Source organism: Prenolepis imparis, unplaced genomic scaffold, assembly GCF_030444845.1.
Source record: "Prenolepis imparis isolate NDT839.2.m4 unplaced genomic scaffold, iyPreImpa1.0 SCAF_2, whole genome shotgun sequence".
NCBI classification, from domain to species: Eukaryota; Metazoa; Arthropoda; class Insecta; order Hymenoptera; family Formicidae; genus Prenolepis; species Prenolepis imparis.
In genome coordinates this window covers 8,760,880-8,775,502 of record NW_028141160.1, presented here as the reverse complement: position 1 = coordinate 8,775,502, position 14,623 = coordinate 8,760,880, and the positions used below count along the sequence as shown (strand labels likewise).

The 14,623-nt window shown below is 35.4% G+C and overlaps 5 protein-coding genes across 7 annotated transcripts in view; 3 read left to right on the top strand and 2 right to left on the bottom strand.

Moving 5' to 3' along the window:
* The window catches only part of LOC145948496 (protein Wnt-4), a 43,811-nt gene extending 37,892 nt beyond the window's left edge, over nucleotides 1–5,919 (top strand). Inside the window, exons 5-7 of the mRNA XM_083058185.1 lie at nucleotides 1,883–2,060; nucleotides 2,220–2,451; nucleotides 2,938–5,919. Coding sequence (XP_082914311.1) covers nucleotides 1,883–2,060; nucleotides 2,220–2,451; nucleotides 2,938–3,139 — 612 coding nt within the window. The 3' untranslated portion in view covers nucleotides 3,140–5,919. The remainder of the gene's footprint in view (nucleotides 1–1,882; nucleotides 2,061–2,219; nucleotides 2,452–2,937) is intronic.
* Nucleotides 2,374–9,402, bottom strand: LOC145948475 (uncharacterized). Its single transcript, XM_083058170.1, has 6 exons — nucleotides 9,337–9,402; nucleotides 8,461–9,212; nucleotides 7,931–8,276; nucleotides 7,376–7,631; nucleotides 5,859–6,403; nucleotides 2,374–2,520 (listed from the first exon to the last, which is right to left on the bottom strand). The coding sequence occupies exons 2-5, from the start codon at nucleotides 8,826–8,828 to the stop codon at nucleotides 5,895–5,897; spliced, it is 1,479 nt and encodes a 492-aa protein (XP_082914296.1). The 5' UTR covers nucleotides 8,829–9,212; nucleotides 9,337–9,402; the 3' UTR covers nucleotides 2,374–2,520; nucleotides 5,859–5,894.
* A 423-nt stretch (nucleotides 9,403–9,825) lies between these two features.
* Nup62 (nucleoporin 62) lies at nucleotides 9,826–11,956 on the top strand. Of its 3 annotated transcripts, none has more exons than XM_083032735.1 (6): nucleotides 9,826–9,946; nucleotides 10,031–10,114; nucleotides 10,216–10,488; nucleotides 10,573–10,948; nucleotides 11,077–11,317; nucleotides 11,478–11,956. In XM_083032735.1, exons 2-6 carry the CDS (start codon nucleotides 10,060–10,062, stop codon nucleotides 11,838–11,840), a joined length of 1,308 nt encoding a protein of 435 aa, XP_082888861.1. In that variant the 5' UTR covers nucleotides 9,826–9,946; nucleotides 10,031–10,059; the 3' UTR covers nucleotides 11,841–11,956. The 3 variants fall into 3 exon arrangements, with proteins under 3 accessions (XP_082888861.1, XP_082888860.1, XP_082888859.1); XM_083032734.1 differs by having other exon boundaries at nucleotides 9,838–9,946; nucleotides 10,036–10,114; XM_083032733.1 differs by having other exon boundaries at nucleotides 9,844–10,114.
* A 1-nt stretch (nucleotide 11,957) lies between these two features.
* Hus1-like (Hus1-like checkpoint clamp component) lies at nucleotides 11,958–13,337 on the bottom strand. The gene is made up of 3 exons (XM_083032740.1): nucleotides 13,027–13,337; nucleotides 12,473–12,879; nucleotides 11,958–12,393 (listed from the first exon to the last, which is right to left on the bottom strand). The coding sequence occupies exons 1-3, from the start codon at nucleotides 13,076–13,078 to the stop codon at nucleotides 12,028–12,030; spliced, it is 825 nt and encodes a 274-aa protein (XP_082888866.1). The 5' UTR covers nucleotides 13,079–13,337; the 3' UTR covers nucleotides 11,958–12,027.
* Nucleotides 13,338–13,625: 288 nt separating this feature from the next.
* The window catches only part of Myb (proto-oncogene like protein Myb), a 33,420-nt gene continuing 32,422 nt past the window's right edge, over nucleotides 13,626–14,623 (top strand). The window contains exon 1 of the mRNA XM_083032731.1: nucleotides 13,626–14,333. Within this exon, the coding sequence (XP_082888857.1) occupies nucleotides 14,266–14,333 (68 nt within the window). The 5' untranslated portion in view covers nucleotides 13,626–14,265. The remainder of the gene's footprint in view (nucleotides 14,334–14,623) is intronic.

The window sequence follows — 14,623 nt, the reverse complement described above, 5'->3', positions numbered from 1 at the left end:
TCAATTATAAGGATTCTGCTACTTATCAAATCGATAAAATTATCAATTTCGATTCAACAGTATTATTATACATATATACATGTCTTAATGAGAGACGACACATAATGATATCAGTGCAATTAATGAGAAATCGATGAGATATATGTACATACTTGATTGTGCACTCGTTGCACTTGGACGATGGCAAATGAACAGGCGCAATATATTCCGATCCGTTTTCGGCAGCACCATTTTCGGGAGAAGTGGATTGTCCATGTTGAAGTCACGAAACGCCGTGTCTGTGTAACAAGCGATAGCAACACTTTATTCCGTCATCTACGAAATGCCCGGCACTTTACGAGGTATTCGCGACAATCTTTCGCGTGGAAGCTACTTTTAGAAACATTTAGGCACATTCAAACGCTTTGAAACACTTTAAAATACACTTAACAATCGTGATAAATACGGAGCGATGTGAATCAGTCCACCGCGCGGTTTACCGTTGATGGTGATTCGAGAATCGCAATTGGCACTCTCGAAATATCGAAAGTCGAAGGTCGAAGCGGCGGACCAATCGGAAGCTTTTAGACGCGTAGCGATTAGTCGCGAAATTCAAAATCAAAAAGTGACATTGCGAATTATTTAATATGAAAGAACAATTTAAAATATCCTTTCGGTAAATATAATGTATAAAGATGAATAGAAATGATCCAAATGAATTGTTCTTTTCATATAATTCAGAATTTTTCAATATTAATAATAATAAAGTATTGAAATATTTTTTACCCAATTGTTTAATATAAAAAAACAATTTAAAATATTCTTTCGGTAAATATGATGTATAAAGATAAATAGAAATGATTCAATTTAGTGTATAATAAATTGTTCTTTTCATATAATTTAAAATTTTTCAATATTAATAATAATAAAGTGTTGAAATATTTTTGCGCGATTATTTAATATAAAAAAACAATTTAAAATATCCTTTCGGTAAATATGATGTATAAAGATGAATAGAAATGATCCAACTTAGTGTATAATGAATTGTTCTTTTTTTATAATTCAAAATTTTTCAATATCAATAATAATGAAGTATTGAAATATTTTTTGCGCAATTTGGAAACAGCGAATTTTAATCATAGTAATTATTTATAGCGTACAAATAAAATTCGAGAATTATGTATTTATATTATCAAGAATAAGATACCATTAAAGACCAACCTTCTTCGGTTACTTGACTATAGAAGGCTGTCATCGATAAGTCGACGTGTGTGGTGCCCTTTGAGGAGGGAGAATGACGTTACTCACGGAAAGGATTACGTTTAGACAGCATCTGACAGCGAAAGCAAAGAGGGCAGAGTATATAATCTCAGCTTGTTGACATGTATCAGAAAACATCTGAAAACGATGAAAGCAGATAAAGTACACATATACTTGAAATATTAAAATATTTAATATAAAGATGATATTTTTTAAGAGAACGATAACTATAAAAATGCTAAAAAAATTTATATATAATATAAATTTTTCAATGACGTGTGCATTTATTTAATTTATGCATCTAAATGTATAAAACTTGTAGACCGCGTATTACACATTTGTTACCACGATTATCATGTTTAAAGCTGTTTCTGAGAAGTTACAAAGCTGAAGGTCTTTAAGTATTATATTTTATGCAAAATCCTCAGCAAGTTTAGGATCTATTCTCTTAATCTCAATAACTATTGTTGGCTCATTGTTGAAGCTCAGAATGCAAGAATTTTTGAAGGAAAATCTTAAGAGTTGTCAGATATTTTTTAGACAACTCTGACAATTATGTTTTATGTCCATAAATTTTTAACATAGAAAAGTTGCTAACGTTACTTAAGAAAATGTATTAAAACATATGATGTGTTATGCACAGGATATACACTTTGGTGAAAAGTTTTCACGAGATTGGTCTGACGGTGGAGAGGAACCGGTGAAAGAAGGCGTTTTGCACGGGCCGAAAGGGCTGGCTGGCCAGCTGATGAGGAAACATGATAGCGAGGCAGGCAGACGTGCAATTCGCTCTAGGATGCAGCGCGTATGCAAATGTCACGGTGGGTAACGAGACGTTAATAAAGAATCTTATATGTGTCTCTACAAATATAATATATCATAATTTTTTACATATATATTATAGCGCAATTCGTGACCTTTCTCTCTTCATCTATCGAATAACTCCTTCATTCTTATTTTCTTTTTTCTTAACGCGACAGGTATGTCCGGTTCGTGTAGCGTGCGTGTGTGCTGGAGAAGACTTCCGGCATTCAGGATGGCTGGAGTCGCTCTGGCAGCTTTGCACGAGGGTGCCGCTCTGGTGCGATTGGCTCAACGCGGTGGAAGAAGACCAGCCAGGCTCAGACCGGCACGTCCTGATCTCAAACGACCGAACAAGACGGATCTAGTTTATCTCGAGGACAGTCCTGATTACTGCGAAAGGAATCTCACGTGAGTCTAATTCGCATTGTGCAGAAACACCGCCAATTTGATCATCTTGAAACTTCCAGCAATATTATTCTGCAACAGTAATAATAATATAATAATTAATTAATAATATAATAATTAAATTATATAATATTATTATTACATATTATACGAATTTAAAAAAAAAAAAAAAAACAACGCAAAGGGGAATGTATATTTCATCGTTACGCCTGATGTAGAGTACATCATATTAAGCGCTTCTTATGTTAATATATTTGTAATATAAATTACAAAATGTACAAGAAATTTTTCTAGAAAGTATAAATCATATATTTCACGTTTTATTATATTATTTCATTATATAAATGAAATAATTTACAAAAAATGGAAGAGTTTTAGTATCTATTGGAAAATTCTTGTTAGCATCGCCGCTGTCTATATTATTTTTTTTATATCTTTATGAATTATTATTATTATACGGTTTGGCAATAAATTTTATTCTCTACGCAGACTCGGCATTCCCGGTACACGAGGAAGAGTATGCAATCGGACGTCTCTTGGTCTTGACGGATGCCGGCTGCTGTGCTGCGGCCGGGGCTACCAGACGCGAGTGCGAGACGTCACCGAGAAATGCAAGTGTCGATTCGTCTGGTGCTGTCACGTCAAGTGCGAGTTGTGTCGACATACGCGGGAGGAGCACGTCTGTAACTAGAATCGTAAATGCATTCCGGAGTTCGTTCGGCCTATCTATAGGAACGCGCTCACGTTTCATTCTTTAAGTTATAATTATCATAATTATTTGTTGCTTTACGTTGTATGTCCTCATCAGTTAACGAGCCGCAAGAGGCTACACAACGATATGTTACGTCGATGCTGTTTCCACCTGATGTAATTTCAATTCTTCAGCAACTATTGATCGCATGAACAAAGCAGAGCGAACGCTCTTATTGAGGCAAATACTTTGAAAAATATGAATCACGATACGAGAGCATTCGCTTATGCTTGACGTTAAAAAGCATTTGTTTTTGTAAGAGACTATAAAAAATATATGGCAAGAATTGTGAACGATAAATGAGAGGAATATGAACGATAAGTAATTCGAATTGTATATTATAATTCGGTACACGCGCATGTTTTCATTTAAAAACAGATGTTTTGATATCATATTTTTTGCTAAAAGCATTTGCTTCACTTAGTCGTATTATTCATACATATGATCTATCGATTTAAAGATCATTCTTTTAAACAGCTATGATACGTTTCTATTTACGCTATAAAGAAGTTCGAGCGAAAGTCCCCCTGAATGATCAAGATATTCTCAGTATTATTATTATCGTGCGGCTTAATGTAACGCAATGCTTGGGCAGTCGTTGTTGCGTGGCTTATCATGATAGTTTGACTGTCAGGTGCCACATTACTTACGCGAACGTTAATGCATTGAAAGTCAATGTGTTACTTTAATTTACATTTAATCGCGTAATATTATCTCGACTCGGACGTACCGCAAAGGAGAGATTTATATATTCCAGGAATACATTAACACGCATGTCACGCATGCTCGCTTTGCATCCTCGGAGTCACGTGATCTGACGATTCGAGTTTTGAAATAACAATGCGAACGCATGTTTTGTATGGCATCAAGTTCTTATCATCCCCCTTTTTCGATTATTATATATATATATATATATATATATATATATATATATATAATGTAATTAATATACGCATGTTTTTTTTTAGCAAGAATCGAATGATAAATGATTTCGTCGAAATTTTATCTAGATTTCTCTCCATGTGACATGTTTACGCTCCTATATTGCGCCTTGATGTGCCAATTTACTGTTTCCGTATACAACAGAGAGGATGAAAGATAGGACGAGAGATAAAAAAAGAGCAAGCGAGAGAATATATAAAACATAAACGTGGTACAGAGACCATAATTACGCGAAGATTACTTTTTTCGCGTTCTTGCACACATTCACGTATAATTAAATACGCATAGGATTAAACGAGTAGTCCTATTTATATCGAAGATTTATATCTTCACGGTGTGTCTCACAGGTATATATACCAATGCTCTCTAGTGTGTAGAATCTTCATTTTGCTCAAGTAGAGAGCAAGATTCGCTATGTCAAGCAGAAGAAATGAATGATGCGAGGCGTCTTCTCAATTTCTTCGAGCGAAGCAAAAGTACGTCCCCAAAATTTTCGCGCCTTGACTCGCACGAATCGGGAACAATGAATTCTGCCAATTGAAAATGTAAATAATATCTCACATGTTTTTTCTAGACTCTACGAGATCGTAATCATCGTTGTATATACGTATAAGCGTTATGTATCGGCTTCGTTTAGAAAAATTATTGCGTTCTTCGCGATTCTCTTCAGACGAAATACATAAATCATCCGCGATTTTATCTCTTTACTCTGTCCCACACCGTTTTTTATATATTTAATATACATATACATTTATATATAATATACATGACCGCTTTATCGTATGCCGTGTTAATTTAAGTCGGCAGTCTAGTCATTTCACAAATTCTCTAATCCGTAATCAGCCGATATTCATGTTCACAGCAAATGTTCATGCATTTTCTTCAGCCAAACAAATCATAGTAGCATAACGCACTTATTATTTCAGAAGACCCTAGACATATATTGTTATTATTATTTTATACTTGTAACTTAAAGATTATGCAATAACATAAATACATTTATGAACACAAACTTACAACGTCTCCAATTTACTAAAATAAGTTTACTACATTATCGAAAAAAAAAGGATATATTCAAATACATATAATTATAATAAAAAAAACCTTTGTAAAACATTGATGTATTATTTAGTTATGGGAAATACATATGTTTAGAATGTATTAGTAAATTTCGATACGTATACATGTAAAATTGCTCCAAAAATCTGATTAATTAGTGAATGAAATTTGACGAAAATTCGATGATAAAGATATCACATAGTGAATATTATGATATCATGTGAATATGAGTCATCAATATACTACTTATTTCGCGAAGTTGCATATATCTATTATAGCTTATTTGTTTAGGATACGGCCTTAAGCAAAGCGTAGTAGACACCGCGATTCGTCCGTAATATTTATAAGAATTTAGCGATAAAACACGAGAAAATACGCTCATGTCAACAACATACAGAAATCAGTATTGACAAACTGTAATTTATTTTCTTCACGATAATACATCACATCATTATACTCGTAGTTTTCTCAATCGTATATTATGAGAAAAATATATTCTCGTAATAATAATAATAGTATAATAATAACGTCTCTTCGCGCTCCAACTAGTTCGTAAAACTAGTTAGGTAAATCCTAGTTCGTAAAATATTTGTATTCGTATGTACCTGTATTCTACGTGCATTTATATAAATATACAGAAATGTCCACATATACATACGTATTCAATGTCTCGACGTGATGCTCCTCATCTTCATCATCGCGTGTATCGTCCCTTTGATTTTTGCACCTTGTTGGCCGTAATAAGGTATCGCGCGACCACCGCGCAGCCCGTGCAGACGATCCCGAAGATCACACCTACCAGAAGACCGACGAAGAACTGAATATCCTCCGTGAGCGTACTCGTTTGGCTCTTCGCCCTGTGAAACTTTCGGTCGTCGTCTTTCGTCCTCGCGACGTAACCCAGCCAATAAACCAGCCTGTCCGAGGCCGGATTGAGTCTGTCGCGTATCGCCAGAGAAACTTTTCGCGCGTTCTCGCGATAAGCGGCCGTCTCGTGCATCTCGTGCACGACGTTCGCTATCGCCTCGGCCGAGTTGTAGCCGTTCTCGATGGAGCGCGCGAAGCCCAACTCGATCGCCCGGGCGGCATTGCGAGACTCATGCGTATCCTTAGGCAGACATATCACGGGTGTCCCGTGAAAGGCGGCTTCCAGGAATTCCGTGTCGGTACAATGACTTAACACCACCCGGGTTCGGCTGTAACCTGTAACAATGGAGCGACAGTATTGAAGGAGAGTGCACTCGTACGCAATTGCTGTATTATTCTCGCGCGATTATTCAATTCAATGGTGCTTTGGAAGGACCTCGCATTCTACCAAAGTAAAGTAAACGTCTCGATTTATTGTTTCCTTTTAACTGTTAATTATGTGTTGCTGTGGGAGAGAAATAAAGGTCCCTCTGATAAGAATCTCCATAAAATTTGAGTTTATATACTATACTTTGGGCATGTTCCGATATACACTGCCAGTACTGAAAATCTAGTTACGTATATTATATATTTTCAGTACTGGCAGTAATATCGGAACATGGGGTTTATCATCTAATCAGTGTTTAAATATTAAAATATTTTAATATGTATCACAAATTTGCAGGGTTGGGTAAGTTAATTACTTTTTTAAAACTAAGTTAAGTTAAAGTTAATGGCTTATAAAATTAATTTAGTTACGTTAAAAGTTGCATGAACAAAACTAACTCGATTATAAAAGTTGAGTTAAGATTAAATTAACTTAAGTTAAATCAAAAATTAATTTTTAAAAACATTAATATTTATATTAATTACATTAAATTAAAATGTCACAACTTAAAAATGTTTTAATTTAATATTTGTTAATTTTTTATAAATTTATATAAAATAATGATGAAATAACAAAGAAATTTTGTTTTTATATAGGAATATATTTTTTCTTTGTAATTAACTTTGTAATCACTTTCTTACAATTATGAAAAAATAAAATCTAATAGTACCTTTATTTGTTTCATAATAGAAGAATGTATGTAAGAATAACATACTTCGTAGAATGATGTGCTCTTATTAAAATGTAATTAATTTAAAAGTTATTAGCTTTTTAACTTTAACGTTTAACTAATTAACTAATTACTACTCAACCTTGCAAATTTGTTTCTCTCAAAATCTTGTGAAAAAGATATATATTTTTTTTATCAATAAATATCTCACCTATAAGGTCTTGCCGATCGATATCTTCGCGAATAAAAAGATTCTCTGGCGCAGCGATACTTGTCTCGTCCTTGTTAATTTTCCACACAATAGCTTGACCTTCTCTACCTTGAGGCAATTTCTTCGCCAATTCTTGTATTATTGTTTCATAATTCTTGTCTAATAGAGCAACAATAGTACCCAATCTATATTCAATTAATAATTTTTGTAAATCCCCGGACAAGGGATGTACACCTCTGCAATGATGGCAACCGACCTGTTTAAAACAATTTTAGATATTAAATTATTATAAAAAAACAGACATAAAGTATACAAAGATACATACATAAAAAAATTATTATTACAATTATATGTTACATCTTAAAATGTTAATATTCCATTGATTAATAATACTTTTTACATATTTGATTAATAATCCTTTTCACATATATATATATACATATATTGGTGGAATCATAAAAGTGAAAATTATTATAGTTTTGAAACAATCTGTAAGTACTGAAATATTTCAAGACGATAAGGAAATAAATAAAGAATAATGTGCATTTTACAAACCTCCACAAGTAATTGTGTCAAAACTGCAAAACTGGAACGTAATACTGTATCAGCTCCCCAAAGTACTAGACGGACATCAGAATAAAGATGATCTAAGTCGAAATTGACATCTGGTAGATATTTGGTTGCTAATTTTAAAGCAGGAGTTAGATAGCCATTTTTAGCAGCAGAAAATATGGATCTCCCAGCGAAACTCGTTGAGAGTCTTGACCAGAATCCGCCATTGTGTATCGGCAGCGCAACTCCGGTGCATTCAAATGCATATAGTTCTTCATCCGGATCCTTTATCCAAATTACTGGAATGGATTCAATATATTTGACAAATGGAAGTAAGCAGCCATCATGTCTAAAATAATAAAAAAACAGACATAAAGTATACAAAGGTACATACATGAAAAGAAACTATCGTTACAATTATATGTTATATATTAAAATGTTAATATTTTTCATTTGATTAATAATGCTTTTCACATATATATTGATGTGGAATCATGAAAGTAAAAACTTTTCAAAACTTAAAGTCGATATACCTTAATGCTGGAAATATAGTGAATGTAGGTTGGAATTCTCGTATTTTTTTAAATATTTCGTCATCCCGGAAGAAACTATCGCAGGCTTCTAATGCATGTTTATCAACAGTCGCCGATTTATCAATATTAACGTTCAGTTTCAACACTTCAACGTCAATTAGATTATTATAAAGCTCGTTTTCAGAGTAAGCTGGTATTATCAACGTCGTGTCGATCCCTTGATCCGACAAAGTATTGGCGAGTAACGATAAATCATGTACGCTCTCGAACGCGATTATCAAAGCCGATAGAGGAGGTGCTGTCAGTGTCGAGCTACTTGCAACTCGAAATAAATAAAAACCTACGTACAAACTAATTAGAGCCAACATGATGACTATGTACGAGAGTCGTACTTATATAAAACGGCATATAACTTTCTTAAACGAAGTTATAAAATAAAATTTAAAAAAATTTTTAATTTATCACAATCTTGACAGAAGATTTCTCCAAACACCCTTTAATTTCTTGATCAAATCGGAGAATAGAACTCCAGAAGTTCAACGTTAGAGTCGAAGAGATGTTTCTCGTTGTTTCTAACGCCAACACAGCAAGGGTCGGCGTAGGAATAATTCTTATCTGAACGCAGAACGTCCGGGAGACGAGCGATGACAGCAGATGACAGTGTGTGAGGCTCCAACTCGTCTCTTTCTTTGGATGTAGGAGTATCAGCTGAATCTCGGCTCTCCCGCTGAGAAGCGGGAGAGATTTTACATCTACATCATCACAAACATCTTTTATTATTTTGTATATTTGTTTATTCAAACATTAAACATTTTTCTTCTTTATATTCTTTAAAAAATTATCTTTTATTAGATATAAAAAATTATACACAATTACATATATTCGATTTCACCATCCACAAACATTTCGGATACGTTTACCGTTTATCGTTTTGATTATTACACCACGTGATAATAGTCATAAATGTACATACATATGTAGACTGGACACTAGCTATGTATATTATATCTCTAGCATAGGAATAAAAATGACGTTTCCTCGCGACGGGATTGGTCGTCATCAGCTGGCGGCTGTCGTCTGATTGATCGCTTTGTTTTATCCTATTTGGACAAATCTGACATATAAATGTGTGTCGATGTGCGCGGCGCGTTCGACTTGAATCGACTTCGACCTTCAAGTGACGCTGCGCGTCACGCGTCACGCGGTCGGAATTCGGTGCGCGGAGTGGGAGCGTGGTGGGGGGTGTTGGGTGGGGGCTGAGTGGTGGGGAGGAAGTGGGGGGATGCGCGCGCTCCACGTGCGCGACGCACCGGCGCGCGCGTCCCCCCACTCCCTCCCCACCACTCAGCCCCCACCACGCTCCCACTACGCGCTCCGAATTCCGACATTCCGAATTCCGACGCATGACCGGATGGCCGTGTGACGCAGCACGCAGCGCTACTTGAAGCTTGAAGCCCGTGTTGTGCGACCTGAAATTGGCAACACTGTGTGTTATAATTTTAAATTATTTATAATCCTTCCTAACCTCGTAGTGCTGCGTTTATAAAAGAGTAACCGCTATTTCTGTCAGATTAGTCGAGTGTATCGAGAGTATAAACGATGAGTGTACCTCAAAACACCGGATTATCCTTCGGGACTCCAAAATCTACAGCAGGTATAGCAACGTGCTTTGCTGGAGCACGATTAAAAGTTTCTTCTTGAATTTCGAGAGAAAAGAGAGCGATCAGCACTTTAATACGTTGATTTTTGTACCAGGAATTACTGGTTTGACCTTCGGCACTCCGACTACTATGGTTACTGGTACTGGCTTTGGCCTCGGCGGTGGTATAACTGCAACAACAACATCTATATCCACGGTCTCCAGCCTGCCAAGTTTTACAAATCTGACGAGCAGCTCGACACCCATGTCCGCGCCAACAGGACTCTCCTTTGACGCTGCAAAAACATCCACAACTGCGGCTACAGGATTTCCTCTCGTAACGACTACGACAGGAGGTCTCGGTTTTGGAACATCGAAGCCTATGACAGGTATTTTTTTGGTGTAATATAAAGAATTTCCTTGTTTTATTTATTCTTTATGAGATATTACATATATATGCGTTACATTTATAGGAGCGACTGGTTTGACTTTTGGAACTCCAAACGCTATGCCTGCTGGAACTGGATTTGGTCTTAGTAATACAATTGCAACAACAACGTCTCAACAACAAGCAGCGAATGTTCCAAATTTTAGTCTTCCCAGCAGTACAGTTCCAACATCTATGACGCCAGGGCTTTCATTTGATGCCTCGAAGACAGGCTATAATGCTACTACAACTGCAACTACAGGATTTTCCGTTGCAACAACCACTGCAGCGGGATTTAGTTTTGGAGTTGGAACATCTACGACAAGTGCCGCAGGATTTCCTTTGAGCAAAACCACTTCAGCTGCTATTTCAACGAGTCTAGCAGCACCTTCTACGCATACTTCCTTGGGTACTACCACTACGTAAGTAGCTTTATTAGTAATCATAAAATCTTTAGAACAATCAATTTTTGCACACTTAGTAAATAACAAAATAAGTTAAATTATTCAATTTATTAAGCTTCTAAAATTCTTTCCTATTTTATTTGCAGTGTTAGTTCTGTAACTGGTATTCAATCAGGAACCATTAATTTCTGTCAGCTTGAAGAATCGATTAACAAGTGGACTTTAGATTTAGAAGAGCAAGAAAAGGTATTTGTGAATCAAGCAACGCAAATTAATGCTTGGGATAAATTGTTAATAACAAACGGGGAGAAAATAGTAACATTGAATCAAGAGGTTGAAAGAGTGAAAATTGAGCAGCAGCAATTGGAACACGAACTCGATTATGTCGTAAGTAATATATATTTGCAATAGATCTATAAAGTTTTTTAATATATACATTTAATATATTCTATATATATAAAGTTTAATTTAAGACAGTATAAATTAAGATAAAATTATTTTTTGAATTTTATTATATAAGTAAACTTAAGTAACAATATTGTTTAAGGTCGGACAACAAAAAGAATTACAAGAATGTTTAGTACCATTAGAAAAAGAATTAGCGTCTCTTTCTGTTTCGGATTCTGATCGGGAATATACTTATCGTTTATCAGAAAATCTCGATACTCAATTAAAACGTATGTCAGAGGATTTAAAGGAAATAATAGAACACTTAAATGAAGCAAATCGCGCTCAGGACTCCAGCGATCCTATTGTTCAAATTGGAAAAATCTTGAATGCACATATGAATAGTTTACAATGGTTAGATCAGCAAACAGCTTTGTTGAGCCAGAAAATACAACAAATTGATCAGATGCATCAGAGTTTTAGACAAGAAAGCGAACAGAACTTACATTTAGCGTACAATTAGTTAACTTATTAACATATAAACTTATATGAATTATTTTTTGAATTTATCATGTTATCCCAGTTATTGAGGAGTGAAGAATGTGAATGATGTATTGAATGTAAGAATGAAAAAAAAAAGTGGAAAAAATAAACATATATATTTTGCATTTCAATATTATTAATATAAATTTAAGTTCTTTTCGTTGTACTCAAGAAGCAATGGCTGGTATAAAATAGTGCATTTTAACATATTCCCCTACATCTAAAGTCAGTTTTACCATCTTCTCTTGCAATAAGTTACACTTAACACTATCTGGATGGAGAATGTCCCAGCCCAAAAACATTGCAAGTTTCTTTATGTTCACAGTCGCAGAGATATCATTAGATTCTTCTTCTTGTCTGCTTTCCCAAACTTGCAATTCTTTAAAGTGAGTCGACACGGTAGCGTAATCCACTTCAATTTTTAATATCAGTGTACCGCATTTATTGGCAGTTATTATCAATTGTGAACTCATATTTTTCATTCTATCTACAATATATCGCAGGTACTTCAAGTTTGATATTTCTAGCGATATCTAAAATAAAATTCTTTATTTTTATTACATTGATCAGACTGTGTGTGTGTGTGTTTATAGAATATTATATTATACTTACATCAAACTCGGGAATATCTGGCATTTTATGTTCTTGCCATTCTTTGCGTGGTACAAGCCTCACCGGCACATCATGTACACATTGTCGTGAGTCAATAGACAGGGAAGATAAGTCAATATCAAACGTGAGACAAGGTTGACGTTTGTTTGTCAATTTAATTTTAACACTCTTTGCCATTATTCTTAGACTATTTAAGCTTCTGGCAAACATGGAAGCATCAAATTCTAAATAAATTTCATTCTCCTGCTCCGAAACTCCGCTCATAATATATTCCGTGAAAAGATATTGTTGAGAAAGCACAGCCCAAAGCACAGGTATTCGCTCGTCGCCGATATTGAAGCATAATTCGTCCGGTGTCAATCGCAGAACGCAGTATTTCGCCATTCGGGATATGGTGTTAACAATAGCTGGAATAAAAAGAGATAATTATGATTAATAAAGAATAGTTGGTGTATGCGAGATACAGTTGGAGTAAAAGTGAAAAAACGCGAGGTACGAGATCTATTTTTGATAAAATTTTCAACAAGGTTAGAAATAAGAAATTGTGATTTTACTTGCAAAATCTCGCATGATATTTTGATCCACCATTCTGCATCTGAATTTCATTTTTAATTAAATCATATATTTATTGCTGACACTTATTGAATACTAATAAACTGAAATTAATCAACAAAATACGAAATTGGCGCGAAAATCTTCGCCGGTTACGCATGTCGATATAAAATACGTGAGATTTGTTCGTCGGTTTAATTTTCTATACGGTATTTTTTATTATTCTCCCCCTTTAAAGAACAATATACATAATTTTTTGTATTATAAGTACAAAAAAATGATATCAAGATTTGTGTCTTTCAGTCTATATTTCAATCTTAATCTCAATTTAATATATATTGAATTGGATAATATATTCATATTTGTCATTAATCGTTATTAATTTTCATATTATTTATTATTATTATTTTGTAACAATAAAAATTCTGATATAAATCGCCTAGGGCCTAGAGACATATATATATTGAATCAAGTCTGTTCTAATAAATTATTATAGAAACGCACCGTTGCGTTTTCAATCTACTCGCAACAGATTAGTGTTGGACCAATCGCAGCGCAGATAGCGAGTCTCGGTTTGACAACTCGTGTGCGCATCTATGTTCGCGTAAGTTCATGTCGACGCGCCGTTGTTCAACCGTTGTCGCGTAGTAGATATATCCGCTGTTATTTCGAGAAACTTTCCGCTCCTCCGGTCCGGATCTACGATTAATTGTGATCCGCAAATCCTCTATACTGTATAGAAGTAAATAGCGTCTCGCGAAAACAACGGGACAGCCATTTATCTCTGCCTGCGGTATTAATTGTGTTAGGAGTAAAATATCGTTAAAAAAAAAAAAAAAAAAATGGCGGATCCTTCATCGTCGGTAAAGTAAAAATTCGGGAGAGTCCGAATCTAAATTCAGGTTATAGTCGATAATGCAGGAGAGCAACACATCGTCACAGGAAGTTACCTTGCGCGTCACGCGAGCTAAATGGTGTCGCGATATCGCGGGGAGCGAGACGCCTCGTGAAGCGTCTCCGTCTGTCAAACTCTCGTCGAGATCGACGCGGTCGGGGTACGATCGATCGGACGAGTCCGCGGTGGACGAGTGAACGCGATCGGCGATTCGCGCGGATTCAGTGACAGTGTTGCAAGAGACTGACAAAGTTCGGCCGCCTGAGAATCGCGAATTCGCGTCGGATCGAGGGTGCACGACCGGCCATATTGTTTAAATTGCTGAAGGGTCCAGCGGCCAGCTTACATGTCCAAGACAAATTGTTCACGTCGATACGATGCAACACTGAACAACATGTATCTGGATAAAATAAGGTCAGTCTGCGTCGCCTTTTTATCATTAAATCGTCTCCGACTTTTCCAACGAAGCTCCATTGAGATTGTTTTGATACACATTCTCTCTCTCTCGCTCTTTCTCTCTCTCTCTCTCTCTCTCTCTCTCTCTCTCTCTCTCTCTCTCTCTCTTTCTCTCTTTCTGCACTTTCTATGTTACAATTAATATGAATCTATATTTTGACTTTAGAGAGAGAAGAGAAGGGAAAAAGATCCAGATAGAGAGTGTGCAATGAAGCAGCTTGGCTGTGCTTTTTAACCCTTTCTAAAAC

Excerpts from the sequence above, each read along its gene's own strand:
- LOC145948475 (XM_083058170.1), bottom strand. The coding sequence starts at position 8,828 with ATGTTGGCTCTAATTAGTTTGTACGTAGGTTTTTATTTATTTCGAGTT. Across the intron at positions 8,277-8,460 it reads ACTATATTTCCAGCATTAAG|ACATGATGGCTGCTTACTTC; the intron begins GTATATCGACTT and ends TTATTATTTTAG. Across the intron at positions 7,632-7,930 it reads TGACACAATTACTTGTGGAG|GTCGGTTGCCATCATTGCAG; the intron begins GTTTGTAAAATG and ends TGTTTTAAACAG.
- Nup62 (XM_083032735.1), top strand. The coding sequence starts at position 10,060 with ATGAGTGTACCTCAAAACACCGGATTATCCTTCGGGACTCCAAAATCT. Across the intron at positions 10,115-10,215 it reads GACTCCAAAATCTACAGCAG|GAATTACTGGTTTGACCTTC; the intron begins GTATAGCAACGT and ends TTTTTGTACCAG. Across the intron at positions 10,949-11,076 it reads TCCTTGGGTACTACCACTAC|TGTTAGTTCTGTAACTGGTA; the intron begins GTAAGTAGCTTT and ends TTTTATTTGCAG.
- Hus1-like (XM_083032740.1), bottom strand. The coding sequence starts at position 13,078 with ATGAAATTCAGATGCAGAATGGTGGATCAAAATATCATGCGAGATTTT. Across the intron at positions 12,880-13,026 it reads TATCATGCGAGATTTTGCAA|CTATTGTTAACACCATATCC; the intron begins GTAAAATCACAA and ends TTTTTATTCCAG. Across the intron at positions 12,394-12,472 it reads CAGATATTCCCGAGTTTGAT|ATATCGCTAGAAATATCAAA; the intron begins GTAAGTATAATA and ends ATTTTATTTTAG.